General features: G+C 35.0%; 1 protein-coding gene across 3 annotated transcripts in view; it reads right to left on the bottom strand.

The window, feature by feature from the left end:
- The window catches only part of LOC128175997 (ubiquitin carboxyl-terminal hydrolase 34-like), a 39004-nt gene extending 19018 nt beyond the window's left edge, over positions 1 to 19986 (bottom strand). Inside the window, exons 1-42 of one of the 3 annotated variants that reach the window (XM_052841949.1) lie at positions 19790 to 19986; positions 19553 to 19640; positions 18897 to 19096; positions 18449 to 18624; positions 18009 to 18059; positions 17749 to 17898; positions 17477 to 17544; positions 17022 to 17214; positions 16729 to 16787; positions 16492 to 16582; positions 16147 to 16239; positions 15827 to 15952; positions 15422 to 15563; positions 14813 to 14883; positions 13993 to 14165; positions 13168 to 13804; positions 12826 to 12962; positions 12327 to 12550; positions 11794 to 11921; positions 11383 to 11510; positions 11117 to 11206; positions 10927 to 11019; positions 10560 to 10642; positions 10089 to 10243; positions 9170 to 9286; positions 8633 to 8818; positions 7865 to 8068; positions 7123 to 7377; positions 6030 to 6218; positions 5674 to 5802; positions 5252 to 5374; positions 4916 to 4999; positions 4650 to 4736; positions 3665 to 3838; positions 3264 to 3340; positions 2923 to 2966; positions 2158 to 2282; positions 1675 to 1833; positions 1330 to 1446; positions 945 to 1124; positions 537 to 720; positions 31 to 260 (exon numbers count right to left, since the gene is read on the bottom strand). In XM_052841949.1, coding sequence (XP_052697909.1) covers positions 31 to 260; positions 537 to 720; positions 945 to 1124; positions 1330 to 1446; positions 1675 to 1833; positions 2158 to 2282; positions 2923 to 2966; positions 3264 to 3340; positions 3665 to 3838; positions 4650 to 4736; positions 4916 to 4999; positions 5252 to 5374; positions 5674 to 5802; positions 6030 to 6218; positions 7123 to 7377; positions 7865 to 8068; positions 8633 to 8818; positions 9170 to 9286; positions 10089 to 10243; positions 10560 to 10642; positions 10927 to 11019; positions 11117 to 11206; positions 11383 to 11510; positions 11794 to 11921; positions 12327 to 12550; positions 12826 to 12962; positions 13168 to 13804; positions 13993 to 14165; positions 14813 to 14883; positions 15422 to 15563; positions 15827 to 15952; positions 16147 to 16239; positions 16492 to 16582; positions 16729 to 16787; positions 17022 to 17214; positions 17477 to 17544; positions 17749 to 17898; positions 18009 to 18059; positions 18449 to 18624; positions 18897 to 19096; positions 19553 to 19640; positions 19790 to 19832 — 6063 coding nt within the window. In that variant the 5' untranslated portion in view covers positions 19833 to 19986. The remainder of the gene's footprint in view (positions 1 to 30; positions 261 to 536; positions 721 to 944; positions 1125 to 1329; positions 1447 to 1674; positions 1834 to 2157; positions 2283 to 2922; positions 2967 to 3263; positions 3341 to 3664; positions 3839 to 4649; positions 4737 to 4915; positions 5000 to 5251; positions 5375 to 5673; positions 5803 to 6029; positions 6219 to 7122; positions 7378 to 7864; positions 8069 to 8632; positions 8819 to 9169; positions 9287 to 10088; positions 10244 to 10559; positions 10643 to 10926; positions 11020 to 11116; positions 11207 to 11382; positions 11511 to 11793; positions 11922 to 12326; positions 12551 to 12825; positions 12963 to 13167; positions 13805 to 13992; positions 14166 to 14812; positions 14884 to 15421; positions 15564 to 15826; positions 15953 to 16146; positions 16240 to 16491; positions 16583 to 16728; positions 16788 to 17021; positions 17215 to 17476; positions 17545 to 17748; positions 17899 to 18008; positions 18060 to 18448; positions 18625 to 18896; positions 19097 to 19552; positions 19641 to 19789) is intronic. The other 2 variants (XM_052841951.1, XM_052841952.1) reach the window with 2 other exon arrangements.
- Positions 19987 to 23267: the final 3281 nt, after the last annotated feature.

Here is a 23267-nt window from a genome sequence, read left to right as displayed (position 1 = left end):
ACATCAAACAAACAAGTGTCATGAATTGACCTGTAGATAGGCAAACATCTTCTGGAGCTCCATCAGCGTGCCCTTGTAGCGGTTGGAGTTGGAACACTTGGCCTGTAGCACGGACTGCCTGGCCTGGGGGATCATGTACAGGTGCTGCATACAGGTAGCCATGTAGCAGGTGGCACCCAGGTTAGTCAACCCCACGTAGCCACATTTGGACCGCCCATCATCATGGGGCCAGTAGTCCCACAGGTAGGCAGCATGGGAATCTGTTTAATCAAAGTATGTAGTAGTAAATGCACTGTTGTCAAAGGAAAATATCACATGTACACGAACATGCAGATTCATTATAACACGTAGTTGGTTGATATACATTTACGAAAACTCAAAAAAATGCTGAGAAAATACTAAAAAAAAAAAATTTGTAATCTTATCAGCATTTTGTTCTTTCTATGTGGTCATACTGCTTAACTTAGCTATAACCCTTTCTGGAAAATTTGCAAAAATTTTGAGGCCATTTACGAAGATGGAGATGAAAGGCCTACCCTTTGTGTGCTGTTGAAGCATCCTCTGATGCAGAAACAGGTAGTTTTCCACGGAACCTTTAACAAACTCCACAAGGAGATCGTAGGCAGAGGACCGAGCAGTCTGACTTTTACATTTTGGCAGATATCGCTTGGTCGGCGAAGGCAGGGCAAACAAGAGCCAAAACACTTCATCCAAGAATTTCTATAAAAAGGTACAAAAACAGATGTTAAATTTAACTTGTATTTACTTTTGAATAAGCATCCATAACTCAACACGTTGTGTCATTAAACTTCAATGTGCATATATAATGTAAAATGGGCAACATAATCAAATATTTACGTGAACAAATAATGAAAAAAAACTGAAATAGAAAACACTTCCATTTGAAATAATTACTCCATGTTGAATTAGAGACAATCATTTACCTGGCCTTCAGGTGAGGATTTGAATGGTGGTTTGTGCTTGATTACGGCAGTACACAGGTTCAACACCCCAATCAAGCCATCGTCCTCCTCAAACCCATGCCGCGTCTCATAGAACGGGCGGTCCAACACATGCTGTGATATCTGTTTGGCCAGCTGATTCAGGTTGACAATGCTGTCCTGCTAGAATATATCAAGAAAAATATAAATATTTTTAGCATTTTTATGTTAAAAAAACCCAAAACAAAACAATAAAAAAAGATAAAACAAAAACAAAATAGTCCTGTAAAATTAAGACAGCCCTTAATATTCAAACTGGAGACAAGAGGCATATAGATATACATGGACATGTAGTGTATAAACATGAACACATACTTCTCGTACTTACAGAATCTGACTTGCCGTCCTCCTTGGATATACTGTCCACAAAGCGACACACCAGCCAGAAATAGTCTCGACAACCCGGGCCTGGGGGTTCCTTCTCTTTCTCTTTTAAACCCTCAACCTAAAACACATTATTTGTTTCTCTCTATACTTGAACAACAGATCTGAATTTTAACAAATCGAAAACATTAAACAATCTACTTATAAGTATTAAAGTTTAAATTGATTGAAATAGTATTCATTTTCAAAAATCTTAATCAAAGATGACAGACTGCCTTATTTATAGAATTTAAAAGCAGTTTGACATTCCAGTTATCACTGAAAAAGTTTTATTTGTTAATTTGCTAACCTCAAGATTCTTCACTGGTTTTATGGACAATGCATCCTCAAGGAAGCTAAGCAAGCTGGCTAAGGTTGGCAACAGCAGGGTGTATCCAGTTTTTCCATCTGCCGTTTTTCCAAGACAAAGACGATACAGACCCATACATGCTTCTCGTCTCACAAACGGCTGAAATTTATAAATAACAATGAAACAATGTTTATTTCCAAAAAATTTTAAAAGCAAACTAATAAATAATTCAACCATAATGCATGAAAATATTATTACACGAAATGTACATGAATATTGATTTTGCTTTTCCAAATAAAAATCTTAAGAAAGAAAATCATTCCAGACTTCTATTTAGACTTAAGAATCTTAAAGTTTGCAATAAGCATCACTAAATAATTTCTCTCCTTTTTTTTATTTTAAAATTCATGTTATTCACACCAATCATAATCAGGTTGACTGTGTATAAACCTGTGTAAACATGTTGAGAAAATGGTCACTGACCTCAGGGGCCTGGAGAGTTAGCCTCTTCAACCAGTTCACAAAGTTTGAGGACCTACAGAGGGCTTGTTTGACCTCATCACAGGAGTAGGCCCAAGACACCAGGAAAGACAGCGAATAATGCACCACTGAAAGAAAAGGAAAGAAATGGAATTATATACCACAGAAAATTATCATAGATATTTATCTGTATAAACGAAAAGCAAAGTTCTATTTAATATTTCCCCTTAGTTGAATCATTTGAAGTTTTTCTTATATTGAACATGTTAACTTAGATAGTCTGTATGGGGAGACAATATACACTTTATTGTATTTTGAACTGAACTGAACTTTATTTATTTTACAAAGATTGATAAGCAAGTTCTTCAACTTATATTAATATCTGTTGTTAGCACGGATGTTAGCGCGAGGGGGTGATTGGTGTGGAAAGAAGCCAGAGTACCCGGAGAGAACCCATTCTGACTATTTCCAATATTTTTTTAATTTAGAAGAACATAACTTTATTGACAACTTACATGTACATGTATGTGTATGCACTGTGAAGTCAAAATTTGCTCTTTATTTCCACAATTTTTTGTTTCAGTCATCTTTATTGTCATTATTCCTTCTTGTCACAGTTTTCACCTACATATTGTCTGATTGACTTAGGGAAGCTATTTACAGGAAGTTTTGTGTGATTTGACCAGACACGAGGGACCTATTTGTATAGAAGTACAGTAAATGTACCAGAAGATGTGACACCTATAATTTGACCAGACAGCACCTCACCTTCAGCTCTGCCCCAAGTTCCTGTGTGGACCTGATTGGAGTCACTGTAATGTATCCAAAAATAACAATTACTATACCTTTCATACACAAGAGTCAAGAAGCATGAATTAATGCATGTACATGTGGATCATTAATTGCACTGTAATGTATTAGAAAATAACAATTATTACTAAATCTTTCATACACAAGAGTTAAGAAGCATGAATTAATATATGTGGATAATTTATTGCACTATATAGACATTTGCGTCATGAATTGGCATAACTAAAAGCATGGAACATAATGATATTCACATTAATACCACCCTGCAATGAATAAGACCACTGAGTTCCGTCTTTTACCTTGGCACTGCAGCATCATACAGAATCTGCATCAGGATTTTCAGGACTGAGTCCATGTTCAGCATGGCAAGAGTGGACTATGAAAGAAAATCAACATACATATAGTTTATGATAGATATTTCAATTACCAAATAAAGGATTAGAAAATATCTAAGACCAAAATGAGAGGCAAATTAGGATGCCAAGAATCAAAACATGTTCCCGGTATCTTCTGTAACAGCATTAGCAACTTGTACAGTGAAGCAAAAATCATAATACATGAATAAGTAGGTTAAGAATAACATTCAATGTAAATAGACATTTGACATTAAAGAAATCTTCCAGCATGTGCCTTGCACATCCAGTAAATGGAATGCAAGTAAAGGAGTTTAACAAATGTACACATATCTTCCAGTAAGTACCTGATTAAGCCTGGGTATGATTATTCTCTCACTTCCTCCTTTATGTCTCTTCATCTTCTTCCTGGGGCTCTCATACGACTCAAACACATCATCATGGCCGGCTTCTGCATCAGACAGCTCCACAGAGAACTGGCTGATTAATCGCAGCAAGTAGGCCAGGCATTCCTGATTCCACTAAAGTGAAATATATAACTAATTACAAAGTGATCATTTACATAACTAAAATATAACATAAAGAAAAAAATGAAGTACTGTAGATTGGCAAATAATCACGATGGTTTTAATTTCACTATGTTCGCGATTTATCGTTTTTCCGCTAAAATAAACCCATCGTTATATAATATTAACATAAGTTTTTTAAAAACATTTTATTGCTAATACTTTGATCAAGTGGTTTTCTTGGAGCGTGAAATTAAAACCATCGCGATTGGTACTTTTTGAGAATTCGTGAAATTTTTACAACGTGGAATTAAAACGACTTACAGTATTTCTTTCATTAAAAAACTAAGATATTCAATAGAAAATCTTTTCAGATTTGAAAACAATCTCAGTCTGATACAAACCAGGAATTGCAATTGCAAGTATCAAGAGGTTTCAAATAAGTACATGTACTGTGCATGTTTTATTAATTGCATGCTTATTAAACAGGGTTGTCTCTAAAAATTTAAGTAGAAGGAAGAATAGAAAGAGAAGAATGGGATCTGAAGGTCTAGCTTATAGCTAGATCGTGTTTGAAATGCAATAATAGCCGGGTAATTACGTCACTTTAGGCGGGGGAATTCCCCGCCTCCTGGGTCTTAGAGACAACCCTGTTAAATGAGTTTATAGACTATATAGAGAGTACCGTACATAAAATCCTCCTTTCTAAGATCTGTTCACATAATATGTACATGTATGCTGATTTCAATAGAGAGAGAGAGAGAGAGAGAGAGAGAGAGAGAGAGAGAGAGGATGGACAAATGAATGGATCAAAATAAATGTTTACCTGACTCCAGGCTTCGTCCTCTTGAGCTTGCAGACTCCCAGATTTGAAGATGCTAAGCAAGTGCTTTAATCCACCTTTCGATATGAACTAAAACAAATCATTACACAGGTGTAAAAGAAAAAAAAATCTATGTAGTTCAGAATTCTTTTCAGACCATCAGACATCAAAGTAACAAACAAGGCTGATAATACCTAAAACACACATATGATGACTAGGTTTTATTTAATATGAAAATGCCATTAGTGGTAAAACTTTCAAAAACAAACCTTCATGCTCCATATCTCCTCATCTTGTGAGTCAAAGTCAGAGTCTGTGCTCATGGTCCTCGAGTCTCCACCCCCTGCCCTCATCTGCCAAAACAATTCAAGTGTCACTAACTGAACCACTGTGTTTTTTCCAAATTAACTAATAAACCCTTTTCCTTTCCTTCTGAGGAAAATATATTTAAATCAGAGTAGAAGTGTACACTGTATATGTACATGTGTATCCATATATGCTGCATTTACATGTACCTACAACTTGTTATGAAACAGGAAGAAAAATACATTTTAAAACAACAGGGTATAGCAGTCTCTTTTATCTAAAGCCTTCAGGATACTCACAATGGACCTTCTTCTGTGTTTTGATCCCCTGGACAGGGCCTCCACAATCTGCAACGAATACATCAGTTTGTGTGGGCTCTTGGAATCCAGCAACTTGTCCCAAATCACTGTCTGTTCACTGCACTGTAAATCAATTACATGTAAGTTAAACCACATCTTTGCTTTTCATATAGGAATGAATAAACTATAAACAAAATGAAATGGTGTTAGATATTGGTACATATTTAGTAAAATAATCTAATTCTAAAACTCCTACTGACATGATTGATTGATGTGCTGTAACATCTGTAATTCAGAAACTTTCCCTTTAATATACCCTACCTCTTGCCATTCAAGGCTCTTAATTCTATAACAAATTTTTAACTAGGTGTGCTGCCCATCCAACCCCCCAACCCCATACAACTTTCCTTGACCACACCCACCTCCTCAGACACAAGGCTCTGGAACCCGTCCCACATGTTTTGATTGGTTGGCAGTAACATCAGTAACTCCCACACCTTCCTGGACAGCACTCTCGCCTTGGTCTGTAGTCCCCAGCGTTCCTGACTGTCCTGTCAAATGTTAATGTATCAATAAGATTTCTTATACATTTTTTAAACATTGCAAGCAACTTTTTCATCTGCTACTATCAAACTTTAAAATTTCAAAGATTTTTTTATACATTTATAAAACAATACCTGCATCTTTACAATGTATTCTTTTAAATTAATGAATGAGAGTTTTAAAAAGAAGGCTACTGCTCTGATCACACTGAATGGGGAGTCAATATTTCACTTGCCATTGTGGGAATGGTGAACTGTAGCTTGCTAAGTTGCTCCAGCAAAAGGAACAGCTTGTTGAAGTGTGGTTCTCGGATCAGCAACATGACAGGAAGTCGCTCAGGGACTGGGCAAGGCAGGCTGGATGACGACAAGCTGCCGTCAGTTTTACGCGGTGGGCGGCTGGCTCCAACTGACACAAACACCAGCTGAAACCACCAAACAAATGCTTGAACATTTAACACCACTTCTTCAGAAAAAAATTATGCCTGTACAGGTACCTTTTAAACAATAAAATGCTTTCTTTGGTGATTCATTTGGGATATGAAGGTAGTGACATTGCAGGAAAAATACATAACCCGCGTTAGCAGGTATGTAAATTTTTCCTGCAATGAACGCTACCTTCATATTAACCATCATGAATCATCAAAGAAAGCATTTTATTGTTTATATTAACATCTTTCTTTAACTAATTAATAAACTGATTATGAAAAGTTATTAAAATTCACTAAATTACTGTTAATGTACAAAATACGTTAGCTAAAAGGAAACAGCCAAATCGTCTCCTGTGAGACTTTGAGTCTGGCATCATCATGATTATTTCGTGCAGTCCGGGATTTTACTTAGGTCGCTGTAGGTTCAGACCAATCGATAAACAGGGCATGTCAATTTTAGTCCTGTCACTTTTAGCCGCTGTAGATTTCGACCAAGCGATAAATAGGGCGTGTAGATGTCAGTCTAACTGTTTCTATAGAGCTATGAATTATCTATAAGTTTCCGTAAGAAATAGAGGAAATTATGCTTGGTAGATGTAAATATTAGCTGATATCATTTAAATAACAAGCCTTTCAAGGCAAAGAATATCTGTCTAGCTTGGATTTGTTTCATATATTTGAATGATAGTGAAAAATGTTTGAAACGTTATCTACACAGGCATGTACAATGTAGTAGGGAGTCTTCATATCTAAAAGATTATATGCAGAAAATGCTAAGAATACTGTACGAAATTAATAATTTAGCAAAAAACTGAATGCCAAACTTTAATAATCAGAAAAAATAACTACCGGTATATATACAAGTAGAATAATGGATAAGTAAGATAAGTAGTTTTACCTGGTTGTCTTTAAATTGTAACTCCCCTAAGGATTTCTCATCCATATCTACAGTCAGTTCCTGGCCCAGGGTGATCATTCTGATTGGTCCATCCCCTAACATGGCACCAAGAATGGGAGACAGCATGGCATTACCATGACCACCACTCTCAGCCTGATGGCGTGCCATCTGCTGCTTGTGTAAACCATCCCACCATCTCGCCACTTCCGCCCGAAGCTCTGCCACCAAGTCTGTGGTCACCATTTCTAGCTGTGTCTGAGAAGACAGTTCAAACGTTACACAAACATCACTTCCAAATAAAGTCTTCTTTTCAGATTGTTATAATATCACTTGTACATCATTTTCAAACACAGAACACATAAATGTACATGTCTGCTACATTTGCTCATTTTGACAAGACAACATATGTCTGTGTCAGGGTTATTTTTTTCTCATTTTTTATATATCCAATCAAACTTGTAAAAAAATTTCACCTTGTCTTAAATTTGCTCTACAAAAATATTTTGGTTTGTTCCCTGAAAGAATTTTTGTGATATATATTTTTTAATCATATTTACAAGAACATACGCTCAAAAACCAAAGCTGTATTAACAAGATTTAACTTTAGCTCTGTTTTAAATTAATTTCAAGTTTGCCCACTGACAATGAGGTAGAGAAATAAAGTAAAAATAAAATGAAGGCAAATATTTTCCTGCATATATACATGTACAATATAGCGTGTCTGTGTTTATTCTCTACCAACCTTATCTGCCATTCCCGCCGGCTGTAGCACAAGGCGGAGCGGGGTGGACTGCTTGTCCTGGATGTTTCGCTGGTGGCTCCTGATTCCCTTGCCCTCTATATGCCAATTCCTCAAGTGGTAGGCATACCGCTTCCTGAAGGCCTCCAAGTGGTTCTTTAGTAGCACTAGGCCCCTCTGAATCACCAGTAAATGTCTCTCTGGATTCTGTACAAGAATGAAATAATTTTTTAATACATTTACATGTTTTTACATGTACATCATTTAAATTAATTGTATATACATTTAGATAGTATATACTTCTGTACAATGTACTTTCTCATCATGAAAGTTAGTACCTGCAGTACGAGAGATCAAATTTTTCACATGAATATTCCTATACCTATAATGTATATTTATTTAATTTAAAAATTGCTGCAATTTAACTAGTGTACAATATACATGTACGGTGGAAAAATTCACATTCAAAATCTACAAATATGTAAATAAACATTTCCTCCTTTTTTTTCTTTTCATCCTAATTTTTATTTCACCCACACTTTTAATATTGTGCGTTAAAAACTGACTGAGCAGTGAGCAAACTTATAATGTACATATACTAATCTACATGTAAATAGTTTTCTCCTGTACACAATAATCACTGAATGTTGCAGATATGCTAACTGAATAAGTGTATCATAGATTTTTCTTAAGTGTCTGTATCTGCAGTGCTTCAGAATGTTTTGTAATCGTTGTATCCATATTACATTTCCTTAGACATTCATTACTTACAGATTCTATATCTGTGAGAGCATTTGTCAAGTTGTCCATGCAGCGCTGTATGAATTCTGCCTCTTTTTCCAGGTGACCATTACCATAGTTAATGTAATAGTTGTTCAGAATCTGGATGGCTGTCATACTAACATCTGTATTGTTGGCCCTGAGGGCGATACTCCACAGCTGGTCCATACCACACACCTTCAAACAATCAAGGAATCAGTAAACAATATCAATTGATGGTAAATATCAATACCAGAACATTATCTTAACATCATCAGTTGCGAAAATGTCAAATAAAACAGTTTTTTTAATGAAATAGGTTGTCTGTAAGGTTAGAACAAGTCCGAAATAATCAAGCTGTCACAAAAGAAAGTGAAACAGATTACAAAAAAGATTATTTACATGTACATAAGCTTATCTATATAAAACATTTTTCAATAACTACAGAAAATATTGACTGCATATCTTTATCACCTAACAAATGATACAAGACATACATGTATGAGGCACACAAATAGAAACAATGACCTATGACAACCATTACTGTACCTGATCTTCAGAGAGCTGCTCATCAAAGGAGGAATTGGCCATCCTGGTGAGATGAGACAGCTGTTGGAACAGGTTCAGCCCTACCATACTCATGCTCTCTGCTTTCAACTGGGACATCTGAAATGCAATATACGGCTAGGTTAAGAAACTGTCAGCATTATGCATGTAAATGCTGGTCAAAATCTTTGCTCTTTATAAATCCTCTAAAGCCAGCTTGACTTCAAGTACTTTGTTGTTTTTTTTTAAATCTCCATTATCCTTATACTTGGAAGTCTGCATGATAAAACAATGCAATAAAGTTAATTAAGAAAAAGAGTGCACTACAATGTTCAAAACATATACAAAGGACTTCTCATTTGTGAAAGTATCATTTTTTTTAATCCTCGAGCCTTGGCGAGGGAATCACACAACTCGTTGAATAAAAATCTCATACCATTTCAAATCATGAGAGATTCTTTTTTATCATGTTTTACCACCTGTTTCATTAATCTTCGATCTTTTCTAAAAACAACATAGTTGTGATCTGCACTACACATGTACCACAAGATGTCAACATTTTCAGCATGAAAAAATGTTTCAGCTAAACAACATACATTTCATTTTCAAACGTATTCAATTTAACATTTACAGTTCATGAAAGAAAATTAAAAAACAGCATATTAACACTCTATACTTTCTAAATGTAATATTTTGTTACTTTTCCAATCAACGTAAATCTTCCCACTTAAAGCTATGTATTGTGTAATTATGATATCAGGTGGCGTAAGAATACACAATGTACCATAAAAATTTATTATGAAATTCATAATAAATATTTATGGTACATTGTGTATTCTAATATGATAATATTCATATTATCATAATCATAATCATTCATAATATGAATAATATTCACTGCACTTAATTATTGAATTCCTACCTTTTCCAGGAATATATGTTTGAATGTCTCCAGACAGAGAGCATGATGGTCCTTGCTCTTCGCCTGGTTGAGGAACCAGTTTAGGCAGTCGTCCGAACACTCACTGTCCAGGGCCACACAGCGCCACAGAGTGTCTACCTGCTCCAGATTCAGACCTACAGCATACAAGGAAAGACCTGCCAGTTCTTATGGTGTAATTTCTGTTTTTTTAAAGATAATTCTTTACCACTCAGGAATTTTTTTAACCTTACTCGGACATAAAAAGTTACGCAGAAAATTGTGATTTTTTTTCATCTTGCCAATATTCACACCTATAACTGCTAAAAACTAGCAATATTTTTTTTAAATAACAGCAACCTATTGAACCTAGTCTTCTTAACCAGTTCTAGAAATCTAGTCTATAGAGTTTTTGGTTTATACACAGAATGTAAGAATGAATGATCTTGGGAGTATTAATGTACATGTACTTACGAAATCCATCAGGAGAAACAATGGAAGAAAACACACAAGTCAGGAACAGCAGTCGTACTTGTATCTCCTCTTTGTGACTATACCTACAACAAAGCATCATAAAATCAGATCTGACCAAGATTAAGATAAAATAAATCATATCACACATACATCAATTTACGTGACACAGCTTCATGCTACGATATTATTTTAAGTATCTTGCTAAAAGAGCCTTTAAAAATTTGTTTATCTTCATTGATGCTCATAGGGATTCAAACAAAACATGAATTATACAGTGTGTCAAATAAAAACATCATTGTCCAATGTTTACATATCTGTTTATGTTCAATGAACATTTCTTCTCATATACGTTTCTGGTAGTACTCACATTGGATTTCTCTCCCCAGCTTGAACTTTTTCCGTATAGTGAACAAGATTGATGAAAAAGTGGGACATCATATTCAACTCTTTCTCTGCCCACCTGAAATTGATTATAAAAAGCTCAGATTACAAGAACGTTGTTCTTTCAGTACATGCAATCCCTGAGCAATGACATTTCAGATCTCTATATTACTCACAGGGTTATATGGTGGGTATCGGCACCCCCACGAAACTGTTGGAAGGAACTGAACACTTTTGGTAATAATCTCAGCGACACTACAACAGACCTGGAAAAAACATAACAGAGGCTCATAAGTTGACAAAAACATAATAAAAAATCCTGGTAAAACTCATTCACAGAGTTCATTTGAAGAATTCAAAGAAAGAGACATGTAATTGTCCATTACATTTCACTTTGTGGCCTCTCAGACCAACCATTCTTTTAAGTAAATTATGTACTTACCGATTATGGGCAAGATTTTCTATACATGCTTCTATAAATTTCATTCGAATTCTACGATCTGTGGAATAGCACACTAAGGTGCAGAGGGCTTTTTCTGCCTCATTAGCCAATCCCTCCGGCAGCAGATTCTATTTAAAAAAACAAAAACAATCCAAATATTATAAATTTCAAGAAAAATTGCCAAACATAAATACTTTTAATAGCAAATATAATTTTTGTATCTAATTTATGGGCATCACTCAGGACATACACTAACCTAGACATATGTGAATTTGTCAGCTGAGCTAATGGATTTGCATTGGCATCTGGACAATTTATCAAATTCAAAATTTAAAATCTATATTACATTTCAAACTCAAGAATATACTTGTTACTACATATAAGTCCAACAACTGTTTGAAGAAATCTTACACATGTATCCTCCTGTACTAAGTCCCACAGAAGAGTGCTGCCTTTCTTGCACACGCTATCTATAGAAAACTCTGAGTAGGTCATGAAGCTTGAGTCCTTCACAGGAGGCCGGTGGTGAAGTACAGCGGCTACAAATAGAAAAGTCAATAAGAGTGAAAATTAAAATACTTCATTTCAAACCTTAATTCCCCCCAAAAATCTTGTGATTTATTTTCACCGAGTAAGGCCCCATTGATGATTTTTATTGTCATTTTGGAAAGAGAATGCATGTAACTAATTTTTTTTCCAATTCCAATAAAAAAATTAAATAAAACTGAGTTATTCCCCTTAATCAAATCCTTCAATAAAAAAAAATATTTTTGGCCAAAAGAAACTTAAAGTTAAATTTTTTGTAGGCCTTGACTTATTCCCCTTATTCTATTCTTTTAATAAAAAAAAAAACCCATTATATTAAAAAATATTTGGCTTGAGAAATAAAAAATTCATTTTCTATAGGGGCCTAAAAGAAATTTTCGGAATCTGTGGACACTGACCTTTGCCCTGCGGTAGGTGGGTCTGGTACATGGAGGCCAGACTGGACAGGTGCTGCTGCATCTGGTGCTGACTGTATGGACCGTTAATCCGTGCCAACTCCTCGTCACTGATAAACTCCTCCCCCTCAAAGTCGGCCATGTTCTTCTCTGACTTGGTACTCATGCGGGAACTACGACAACTTCCTTCGCCCTCATCAGGGGACAAGATTCCTTCCACTTCTTCACTGTTGACAAACAATTATACAATCATATTTATCAGGTAATGCCTGTTTATTTTATTTTTTATCTTTAAGGGGTACAGCATGCTTTTTTATGCTATTAAATTGTCCAATCACATCTCTGATCTTTTGACAAATTATTACACTGGTGATCGATATCATTTTTATTAATAACACTTTAAATGTCAAATTGGAACACAATCAAAACGTTATAATTGAAAATAAAAGACTTCAAAGGCATAAGATAGCTCATATCTTGTTTCACAAAATAATATGCCTACCCTTCAACAGTCTGCCGCCTTTTACTTTGAGCTGTCTGTATGAACTGAGTGCAGTCAAATATTTCTGTTTCCTGGTCTCCACTGGGTCCATGCTCCAGGGTGGCAGTCAGACTTCCCGTCTCAAGCTCCTCCATCTTCTGTAAAGTGAATAAAAAACTAACCTCATCATTGGTTACATTTATGCATTCATATTTATATTTACTTCATGAATATGTACAAAGAAGAGTACTCGTACTAAACGTTTTTTTTCCCTCTAAATTCAAAGAGCCTAACAGGTAGTGACCATTGTGAAAAAAAAAATAAACAATGCATTAATTTTTTAAAGAAACTCTTCACTCTTGCCTGTTTTGAGATTGAATCTCCTGCTGGTAAGTGTTCCAGGGTTTTGTCACCTGATCCCCCAGGTGTGGATTTTTGATCATCCTCATTCTCCCCCTGTCTCAATAGTTTCTTCCCCTCCTTCTTTGCCGGGCTCTCCTTCACATTTCCAGCCATCCTCCTTCGCCTCTGCCTCTGATGACTTTGCTGCAGCTGGATCTGTCTTCGCTGTTCTTGCAGATGATGCTTCTGCAGAATTTTCTGAGCCATCTGATGACTCATTTTCCCATCATGCAAAGCGTCCTCAAATTCAGAGCTCTCCTCACTTTCCTGGGACTGTTGTTGCATGTGCTTCATCTGTACAATCCGGGCCTCCTTGATATGTTCCTCTTCCTCAGAGTCAATGTATTCGGAATCATCTTCCTCCTCCTCCTCTTCCTCTGAGGAAGCCTGAGTCCGCTGAGGATGGAAGTGGGGTCGACCCTTGACGAACCCTCCCTGTCTTTGGACACCCATCATCCTTTGCTGATTGAGGCGATTCTGTAGAATCTCTCCTTCCTCCAACTCCTCCTCTTCTTCACTTGATTCTTCATCCACCTCACTTTCACTGCCCTCACTTTCTTGAGTCACATGTGGAACCCTTCTTGGGTGAGGAACATGTCTGTGAAAATAAGTTGCAAATAGTCTAAATCATTATCTATTTGTGAATTATCAATGAGAAAAAGTTCTCAATTCTCAATATACCACTACACTAAAATAAGTGAAATTTTGCATACTTTAATTTACATGTAAAGGAAAGATTATTTTACTAAGATATTATGTGTTTGCGATGCTCCCATGTACACATACCTATCACACTCTGAGTCTGCCTCACTCCCATCACTGTGGACGTGACACTCTTCATCCGAGTCCTCTTCATGGTCTCCATGACAACAGTGACCATGGTGATGTTTGTGTATTCTTCCATGGCGGATTATCAGCTTCTGTACTTTCTTTGGGGATCTGACCTGTACATCTACCAGCTAAAAGGCAATAAAAACAATTTTATGAGTAAACGGTTCCATAACATGAAAACATGAACATTTAAATCATAGTTTGTTGCGAAGATTCCTGATCCATTTTATAGCCCTATCCCTGCAGGTAAAAGTATTTCATACAAAGATTCTTCATTAAAGGGGCATGGTCACGATTTTGGTCAAATTCTATTTTGCTATTTATATTATTTACAATGCTTTAGGAATGAATTTGTAATTATCGAATGAAATTTTAGAGTCAGTAGTAGAGTTATAAGCAAGATACAGGGCTCACAATTCCTTGGTATGTAAACTACATAGGTTCAATATACCAGTAAAAATTCTTTTTCAAGCTGATTTGTCTATATTTTTATTTCTATTAAGCACAAAGAAACAGTTTCTATCGTTTAACACAATCATTTTAGGTCTAAAATTGTAATTTTCACTTTAACAGTCAAAATGTAAAAAATAGCAATGTTTACATAGCAAAGAATTGTAAGCTCTGTTACATGCTTATAACTTAAAGAATGACACTAAAATTTTGGTTGCCTATTAAAAATACCTTACTAAAGCATTGTAAACATTAAAATCGGAAAAATAATTTTTGACCAAAATAGTGACCATGTCCCTTTAATACAGATAGAAGAGGTCATGACCTGTAGGTGTCCTTCATCGTCAGAGACCTGAATACTGTCACTGCTGCTCACCTCGTGTTTCCCTACTTTTCCTGTTTAAAGACAAAGCAACATGTCTGCATTTTGACTACATTTTTAGAGAAAATAGTAAATACATTGTACAGTACATATACGAAAGCCGTTTAAAAATAAATGTAACAATGCATTATTTATTTTTCCCCTTAAAGTATTTACATATATTTTGATCATAATAAATGGAAGTAGGACTATAAAGATAATGTATAGGTACTTAAAGAACACTTCTGATAAACTCAGTGCGATTCAAATTAATAATTGAATGACTTATGCAAGTACAAAACTACATCAAAATGAATTATTCAGGAAATACTTGTAAATAATAAAATGTCAATTGTTTTTGATTAGATGTTAAACTGCAATAAATCAATGCCTGTTTTGCATCAATATCAAAAAGCTCTTTAGCTATTATTCTTCAAAAAAATGTTGCTACTTATAGTAAATGATTAAAATCTGGGATTGACTGATCATATAATGGCATATTTCATTAAATAACAGTAAGCACTTTAGATCCTTATAAATAAATGATCCAAGTCTATGCTTGAGTGATTGTACCGTGATGGATTTGGTCCTCCTCGTGCTGCAGCGAGGCCAGCGTGGCGGGGAGGGGTCCGTGGTGGTGGGTGGAGGAGGAGGACTGGCTGATGGCACAGGTGTTCCACACGCACTTCACCAGAGCCGAGGCCAGGTACAGGGTCTGTGGGGGAGAAATAACTACAGTAAAACAGGGTTACAAAGGAACCAATTATCATAAATTCACGCTTACATAAAAGTCATTATTATTCCCCTTTGACAAATTGAATAAACATATCTAAACACTAACACATAAGTGAAAGCGTATTTTAATGTATTTTCTCTACTAGACAATCACACAAAAGACATCTGTTGTAACCTCACAAGCTAGTGCCTGATGCTATGAACAACCAGTAAAACCTAGGTACTACAATGCAGCTTACTGACCGATTCATTGTGAGCGGTGGGCTCCAGGCCAGACACAAGTTTCAGGAGATGCTGTACGGGTTGAAGCTCCAGGTTCTTTATCAGTGGGATCAAGATGTCGTACACTTGTTTACTGCAGTGCTTCAGCTGAAATACACAACATCATTCATTCTAATCAAAACGTCAAAGGAGAATGTTGAAAGTTGGAATGTTAAATGAGCCTTAGTCAAACTATTTATTATTGATAAATATCGGTATGTAAAGGATAAAATTGGTGAATGGGAGAAAATATCGACTTCTTAAATTCTGTTGGCACTTATGCAAAACATGTGACTACCTACCTGGCTGGAAGCCCATATACAGTCGATGTGGTCATTTGTGATCTTTCCTTCCACAGCTAACAGGTTTAATATCAACTGACTTTGTTTGATAATCTACAAAATCAATAGAAAAATACAAAATAATAGTGAGCATATACATGTACATGTTTTATTTCAGCTTCTTCTAAATGTAGAATTGTAGTTTTCTTATTCTCCAATCCTAAAAACAACCCAAATATTTTAAATCAGGATTCATCAAGAGACCTCTACAGCATCTATTTATTTTTTATACATATAAAGCACAATGATTGTCTATTGCATTTTTTCATCTTCCTACTGCATGCTAAATAAACATGCTTTTCCTACCTCAATGTGTAGATTAGGACCAAAGATGTGTTCAATGATTTTGTTGTCGAGAAGCCACTGTGATAGCTGATGCCCTACTCTCTCCACGTAACTAAAAGTAAAACACTCATGAAACCAGGAAAGAATTTGGCAGGTTTACAAGACATTGGTGATAATTCAGTTAAAACCCTAATGCTAAGTGCATGTACATAAAAATAATTATGAATTTAAATCCGTTGTTTGAGGAAACAAACTAACCTTTCAGTATCCATCAGTGTCTCATTGTTGCAGCTTTCATTGTACAGATTAATTTGATTCTGAAGATAAAAAAAACCATTATTACAAATACATGTAAATGCACATTAAATGAACGTTCATTTTCAGCAGATCTTAAACGAGGACACTGCTTTAGATACAAATAGTCTTAACCTCACTACAATACCTCTGTTATAAAATCTTTCCATTTAACATGCAAAATACTTTCTGTGAAAATACGAGGGTTTTTAAAAAATTAAAATACATGTATTTGGCCCAATAGAAATTCTCCTTACATTGATTTGAGCTATCCCGGCCAGCCTTATAGTGAGAGTGGAACAGGTGAAGTACTTGAAGGCCAGGTCCAACCCCTCCTTGTCGAACTGGAAGTGGGTCTCCAGAGGCTCCTTGACTGCTGCCCACATCAGCTCCGTCATATTACGGTTCCCCGCCATTCTCAGGTCTTTGTCAGACAGTTTACACATGTATCTAAACAAAAAATTAACAAAAAATGATTAGTGTTATATTGATAGTCTTACAATTTAACCCTCATTTTTAAAGATTAGAACACCTACATATACATATATGACAGTATTGCTCATGCATTGACATTCTATACATACAATACATAATCTGACTTTCACTTTCATTTTTAAATCAGAACACCTGTTTATATAGCAGTGTGAGTAATGTAATCGTAATCATGAACTGTTATTTTCTGTGTTGCTTTTCCTTGATTTTAGTTACGCACCTTATCACTACAGTTCTGAGAGGAACTATGTACTGCATCACTGTTGGGATGTTCATCCAGAGACGTAACTATAAACACAAAAAATCAAACAAAATTACCACAAATATCATAATTATGATTAATTAATAATTATCATAAATAACAAAGACCAAACTCCAACCACTTAAAAAATTCGCAGCTGGTTAAAAAATTACTTTTTCAGTGATGAAATATTTGAAAATTCATTTGTTGCTTAAAAAGTGTAAGAATTTTGCTATTAAAACAGTACGTACATTAGCAATGAGGGTGATGAGAATGTGGGCAAATGTGAATGGCAGGGTATCTGGAGTGGCTTTATCAAAACACTGCTTTAGGGCACCAATTCCATTACTGTCACAGAAGAAGCACACATTTCTCAAGAGAAACAATGGAACTTCTGGGTCCTGCAAGTAAAATTCAGATACATGTATAAAAAAATGAATTATTAAGGATTGGAATCATTTACTCTTAAATACTTCAGAACCAGCAAAAAGTGTTAGCTTGTTTATCTTACCGACACTTCACAATAGTTATTCAAAGCACTGGTCTCTTGCTGTGATAATTCCTGGAATAGAATTATTTGCATCAACTGTTTTGATCAAATAAATCTTTTCTCTTCACTATCATTAACTTAAACCACATTTTACATAACTTGACACTTATAAGAGTAAAAACAACACACTTTCTTTGCAGCCTGCATTAATTACTTTCCATGCAATGAATACAATACAGATGTCCCTGCATGACTCTCCATATAAATTTAACATTATGAGATGATTAATTCCACAGTTGTAATTCATAATTTCAGACTGAGAAATGGATGTGGTTATCAAACCATACAATATAATGGATCAAATACATGTATGAAAGACAAAGATGGACATGATCAAACTTCGATAAACATCTCACATGTTTGATCTTGAATATTTGAGAATCAAGAATTTTTTTACTGACCTCTAGTGATGAGTGGTACATGTGTTTGTAGGCCATATAGGAAGGAAAGTTCAACAGAAAGATTTTGGTGACGAAGTGCAGAAGTTTCTCTTTCTCCTCCATAGTCCATCTCTCTGGATCCTCCATTTCATCGTCTGTATCCATAGCTACCTCCTTTTCGCCAACTTTTCCATCATCTTGCAAAGAAAAGAAAATAGTAATGACTTAGATTTGGGGCCTTATTGAAGGATACTTTTATATTCACATTCCTATGAAGATTCTCAATTAATTGTCACTGTCAGATGTAAATTAAGTTAAACAGGAAAGTTAAAAGTATTCCAAGCTATTGAATTTCAAATGTAAGTTGCTTATTGGCTATTACTGGTACATGTATAGAGTAAGTATTTAAATAAGTCATAATTCATGACCTTCCATCTTTCAAAGAAGTTCACATAAACATCTGGTATACCTTGCATGGCAGGCTCTTCTTTATCCTCTGATACTTTCTCTTTTTTGTCCTTGTTGTTTATATCAAGTTCTTTCTGTTGTTCTTTGTTAAAATCCTCTGGCATGGTTTGAATAACTCGAATAGCAACACTGCATATTACTTGAACCATGTTGTTCAGTTTCTCGAAGTTCTTTAAATTCTTGAAACAGCACATGCATTGTCTGTAAAGCAAAGTGTAAACTTGAGTGAGATTGGAATGAGTTTTAGACGTTTAAGATTAAAGTCTTCTACAGGAAAATAACATTACTGAACTTTTCTAGAACAACACTGAAAAGGTTATCAAAGACATCAAAAGACTTTCTTTCTGGCTTATTCTTTCTCTAAATCTCTCCAATATACTGTGACAGACCGGGCAGTTCAATCACTGCCCAACACCAGATAGCTCAGTTGGTAGAGCAACTGGCTAGTAAATCAATGGCCCATGTTTGAATCCCTGTCAGGTCCGTCATTATTCCTTCTATCCCTTTAGACTTCTTTTGGAGTTCTCAAAGACATTCACAGCAATTAACAGTTGCTTTAGACTAAGAAAAGGTCATGCATTTGCCAATTCATAAAGTTTAACATGTGTACGTAGTCTTTCAACGAAAACCGCTCAAAAAAATCTTCGTTGTACAAACCTTTGAGGCCATGTGTTGGCATAGCTCACAAAAGAGAGAATTTCTCTTTTGTTCATATGAAATCCACCAACCAGGCATCGTTCTTCGTCTACAAAGATTAATTGATACGATTACATAAGTTCGATAACTGGTAATGAAATTCCTGCAGTATTTTTTAATGACCGTTAAAACCTAAAGTAATTTAATCAAGACTGACAAGAGTGATGCAGTATCATTGACTTGAAGGAAAGAACTTACAACTTTCGATTAACTGAAGAACTTCTGCACAGTGGTCACACATGGTTTCTGCAGTATGTATAGCTTGATGTCACAAGTTTTGCACTACAAATCTGTCATGTCATTTTGTTGAATTAAACGATGAAATAATCGATGGCAAGAAATCTTCATTCATCACATCCCGCCATATTGTTTTCACCCATCGTCAATTTCCGGCATTTTCCGCCATATTTTGAATTAATTATATTTTTGTATGATTCATTTCTTGTAAACTCAATTTAAACATTACTGTTAGCATATGCGACATAAAAAGAAAATAAAGACATTTATTTGATTTTCAGCAGTTTTTCTTCAGGATCCACTAAATACCAGAAAGATTGGGTGTAGTGAGTAGCAACTGTGATGAATTTTTATTAAATTATTTTTATTAAATTCAAACGATAAATGTAATTTTTTTTATTCATTTTGAAATATATTTTTCTTCATATTCTAAATTATCATTCTTTTGATAAAGAGGGAGAGAGAAGAAAATTTAAAAGAGCAAATGTTCCAGAACATCGTGCCCGATCTATTGACTACTCAGTTTCGTTTTCCACAAGGCTTGCGTTTAAAAACAAGCGCCGTTAAAAAATATGGGTACCTCGGAAGAAGAAAATTCTTCGAGGTACCCTCTTTTTAACGTTGTTATTTCTTCTTCTCCACACAAACCCCTGTGGAGTGAAAATCTAAAAGTCAAAAGGGATTGTTATGTTTCACGTTTTGTTAGAGATTCGTGTCCCTCTCAGGCAAAATCGAATTTTGGTTATCTAATTTGTAAACTGAAAAAAGCATTATTATGTTATGTTCTTATAAATATATTTTAATTATTTTTGACCAGGGATCAAATACGTCCCTGTCTTGAAATATTTGTCCATAAGAGAATTTCCTATTTTTTTTATTCACCGTTATTTTATGCTAAAAATATAAATAATGTTAATTATTAGGCATGGGACACCTCCATATTGTGACGTACTTCAGATCGAAATATTAAACAATAACATTATATACAATTTTATAATTATTATCTTCACAAGATTGTTACCTAGCTATTGTCGTAGCGCAATTGGTATGGAGCGTATGTAAACTATAAAATTGTAAGTCATGAGTTGGAATCCCGCTGTGACAGGTCTGTTATAGATTAATCTGAATCCCAGGTAGTTTTCAGTGTTTCGAATTATTTATTTCGAGGATTGTTGTAATGATTATAAAACACACACAGGAACTTTAATTAATATATTCTCATTAGAACAAAATGTATTGTCTTACCAGTATATAAAAATCGCACGGTTGGGAAATTGGCGAAATTAATGATTTTCGTTATTTGTACTATGTTAATAAAACATGTATCAATTAAATTTCTTAATTTTTTTTTTAATTTTCTATATATATATTAGTCACTTGCAATGTTGCCCGAAATTAAATAGTAAACAAGTAAACACATGGTCAGCACAAATCTGTACTGAAACAAAATCCTCACGTGTCTATGACAAAATTCAGTCATACATTCCCTCATACTCATACACGTTCGAATGGCAATGCGCACCAAAACTTTTAAATAAGTAACAACTGCGACGAATATTTTTATCGATTTTCAACAAGTTTGTCCAGGTTTTCATTCAGTCTGGTTAAAATCATATCCTCGATCCGCTCATTTTTATTTTATTGTCGCTACACGTCTTCAATTAACAGTACAAGGAAAGTCGTCTAAAACTTTTTTTTAAGTGTATGCATGTATTATTTCAAATATGAAAATAAATCGCGGAATGAAGATAAAAATTTTCCAATATATATATTATATGAGTTGCAGTTTATATACAATCTGTAATTATATTTAGATCTATATACCGAGCATCCGCAATCTTGAACACGCCTCTGGTGAAGCTTATTGGGGGGGGGGGGGGGGGGGGTCCAGAGGCGGATCCAGCAATTTGGAAAAGGGGGGGGGGGGGGGGGGTTCCATTTGATGAAAACCAAAATGTGCAAAATTCATCATTTGTCAATAAACAAGGACTTTTTGAACGTTTTCCGTGCGTATACAACTGTATTTTATAAACATTTATCTCATCACTATCTATTTCACATCTATTTCAACAGCAGAGTGCACTGCATTATTGAGCGTTTTTGCCGATTTGGTTTAGGTAAGGAAGATTTGCATACTATCTAGCCACAAGAAACCCAAGTCTCCAGCATGAGAAAGTGAAACACTAAGAAGCAAAAAATAAATCAGACTAATTACGACAAACTATTATAAAAATTGATATTTTGGTAATTTTTTTATGTCTTTGATGTTTTTAAATTCTGAACTATTTATCGATTTTGACTTCTATCGATTGCCTTCTTAAATAAAGGTCTAAATGATAGGATATGACAAAAAAATGAGGATAATTTATGTGCTGAATAGATGGTTCGTGTGTAATACAATGGTAAAAGCAATTGTCGTCCCAGGGAACTTGATGTGACCCCTGTAATGGCCGGGTGCGCTACATCATTCGGCACAAGTACAGATGCGATCATATTTAGAAAAGTTTTGAAAAGTTGGGCATTTTCATAATGGTTTACATGTAAACCCTTTATATGGTATTTTTGTAACAGAATTTCCGACTTTTGGAAACAAAACAAAAAAGGCTTTCTTTTGTGTTTCATGTGGGTATGAAGGTAGTCAGCATTCCAGAAAAATAGCATAACCCGCGTAAGCGGGTCATGTAATTTTCCTTTGAAACGAAGTAAAACTCATCTATTATAAATATTTAAGTTATTTAACTAAACAATAAATTTGAAAGCGGATGCGTGTACTCATACTTGAACGTCGTTTTACTCGATGGCTTGTCAGTTCAAAACTGTATGAACTATAATAATTTTGTTTTAAAAGAAATAGAGTAGAAAATACAGTGTATATGTTATTATAAATCTGTGTTTTTTAGCGATACTGCTGAATATTATGGTTTTTTTCTTTAATTTTCCACATGTTTACTCGGTGTAGTAAACACCGGATGCTGAAGGGGGGTACAATGTACTTTATTTCGATAAAAAATCGATATGGTTTTTTCACATAAGAACAAAATTATGGGACGCAGTACGAAATTCTTTAAATAAGCAATTTTAAAAACATTTCTTTGAGATAATTACAGTATTTCTATTATAAATGGGAAAATTGTCTTTAAATAGGCACTAAACGTTTTCAAAAAAATTCATCATATGTCCCAGAGAAAGGGGGGGGGGGTTCCGACCCCCGGAACCCCCCCCCCCCCCCTCTGGATCCGCCAATGGGGTCCCACATAATTTTTAAATGATTCAACAACTACAGTCCTATAAGTGGTCAAGAGATTTGAAGTTACTATAGTATGTAAACGTCCTCAACCATCACTCAATTAATGTGCTTGGACTATAACATTTACAAGTACAATTGTCAGCAAGTAATTTTTTATGCCTTCTGTGGTTTCAATATTTTTCCAAAATGTAT

This window comes from Crassostrea angulata, chromosome 3 (assembly GCF_025612915.1).
Source record: "Crassostrea angulata isolate pt1a10 chromosome 3, ASM2561291v2, whole genome shotgun sequence".
Classification (NCBI taxonomy): Eukaryota; Metazoa; Mollusca; class Bivalvia; order Ostreida; family Ostreidae; genus Magallana; species Magallana angulata.
The sequence above is the reverse complement of the archived record's forward strand: the minus strand, read 5'-3'. Positions and strand labels throughout refer to the sequence as shown.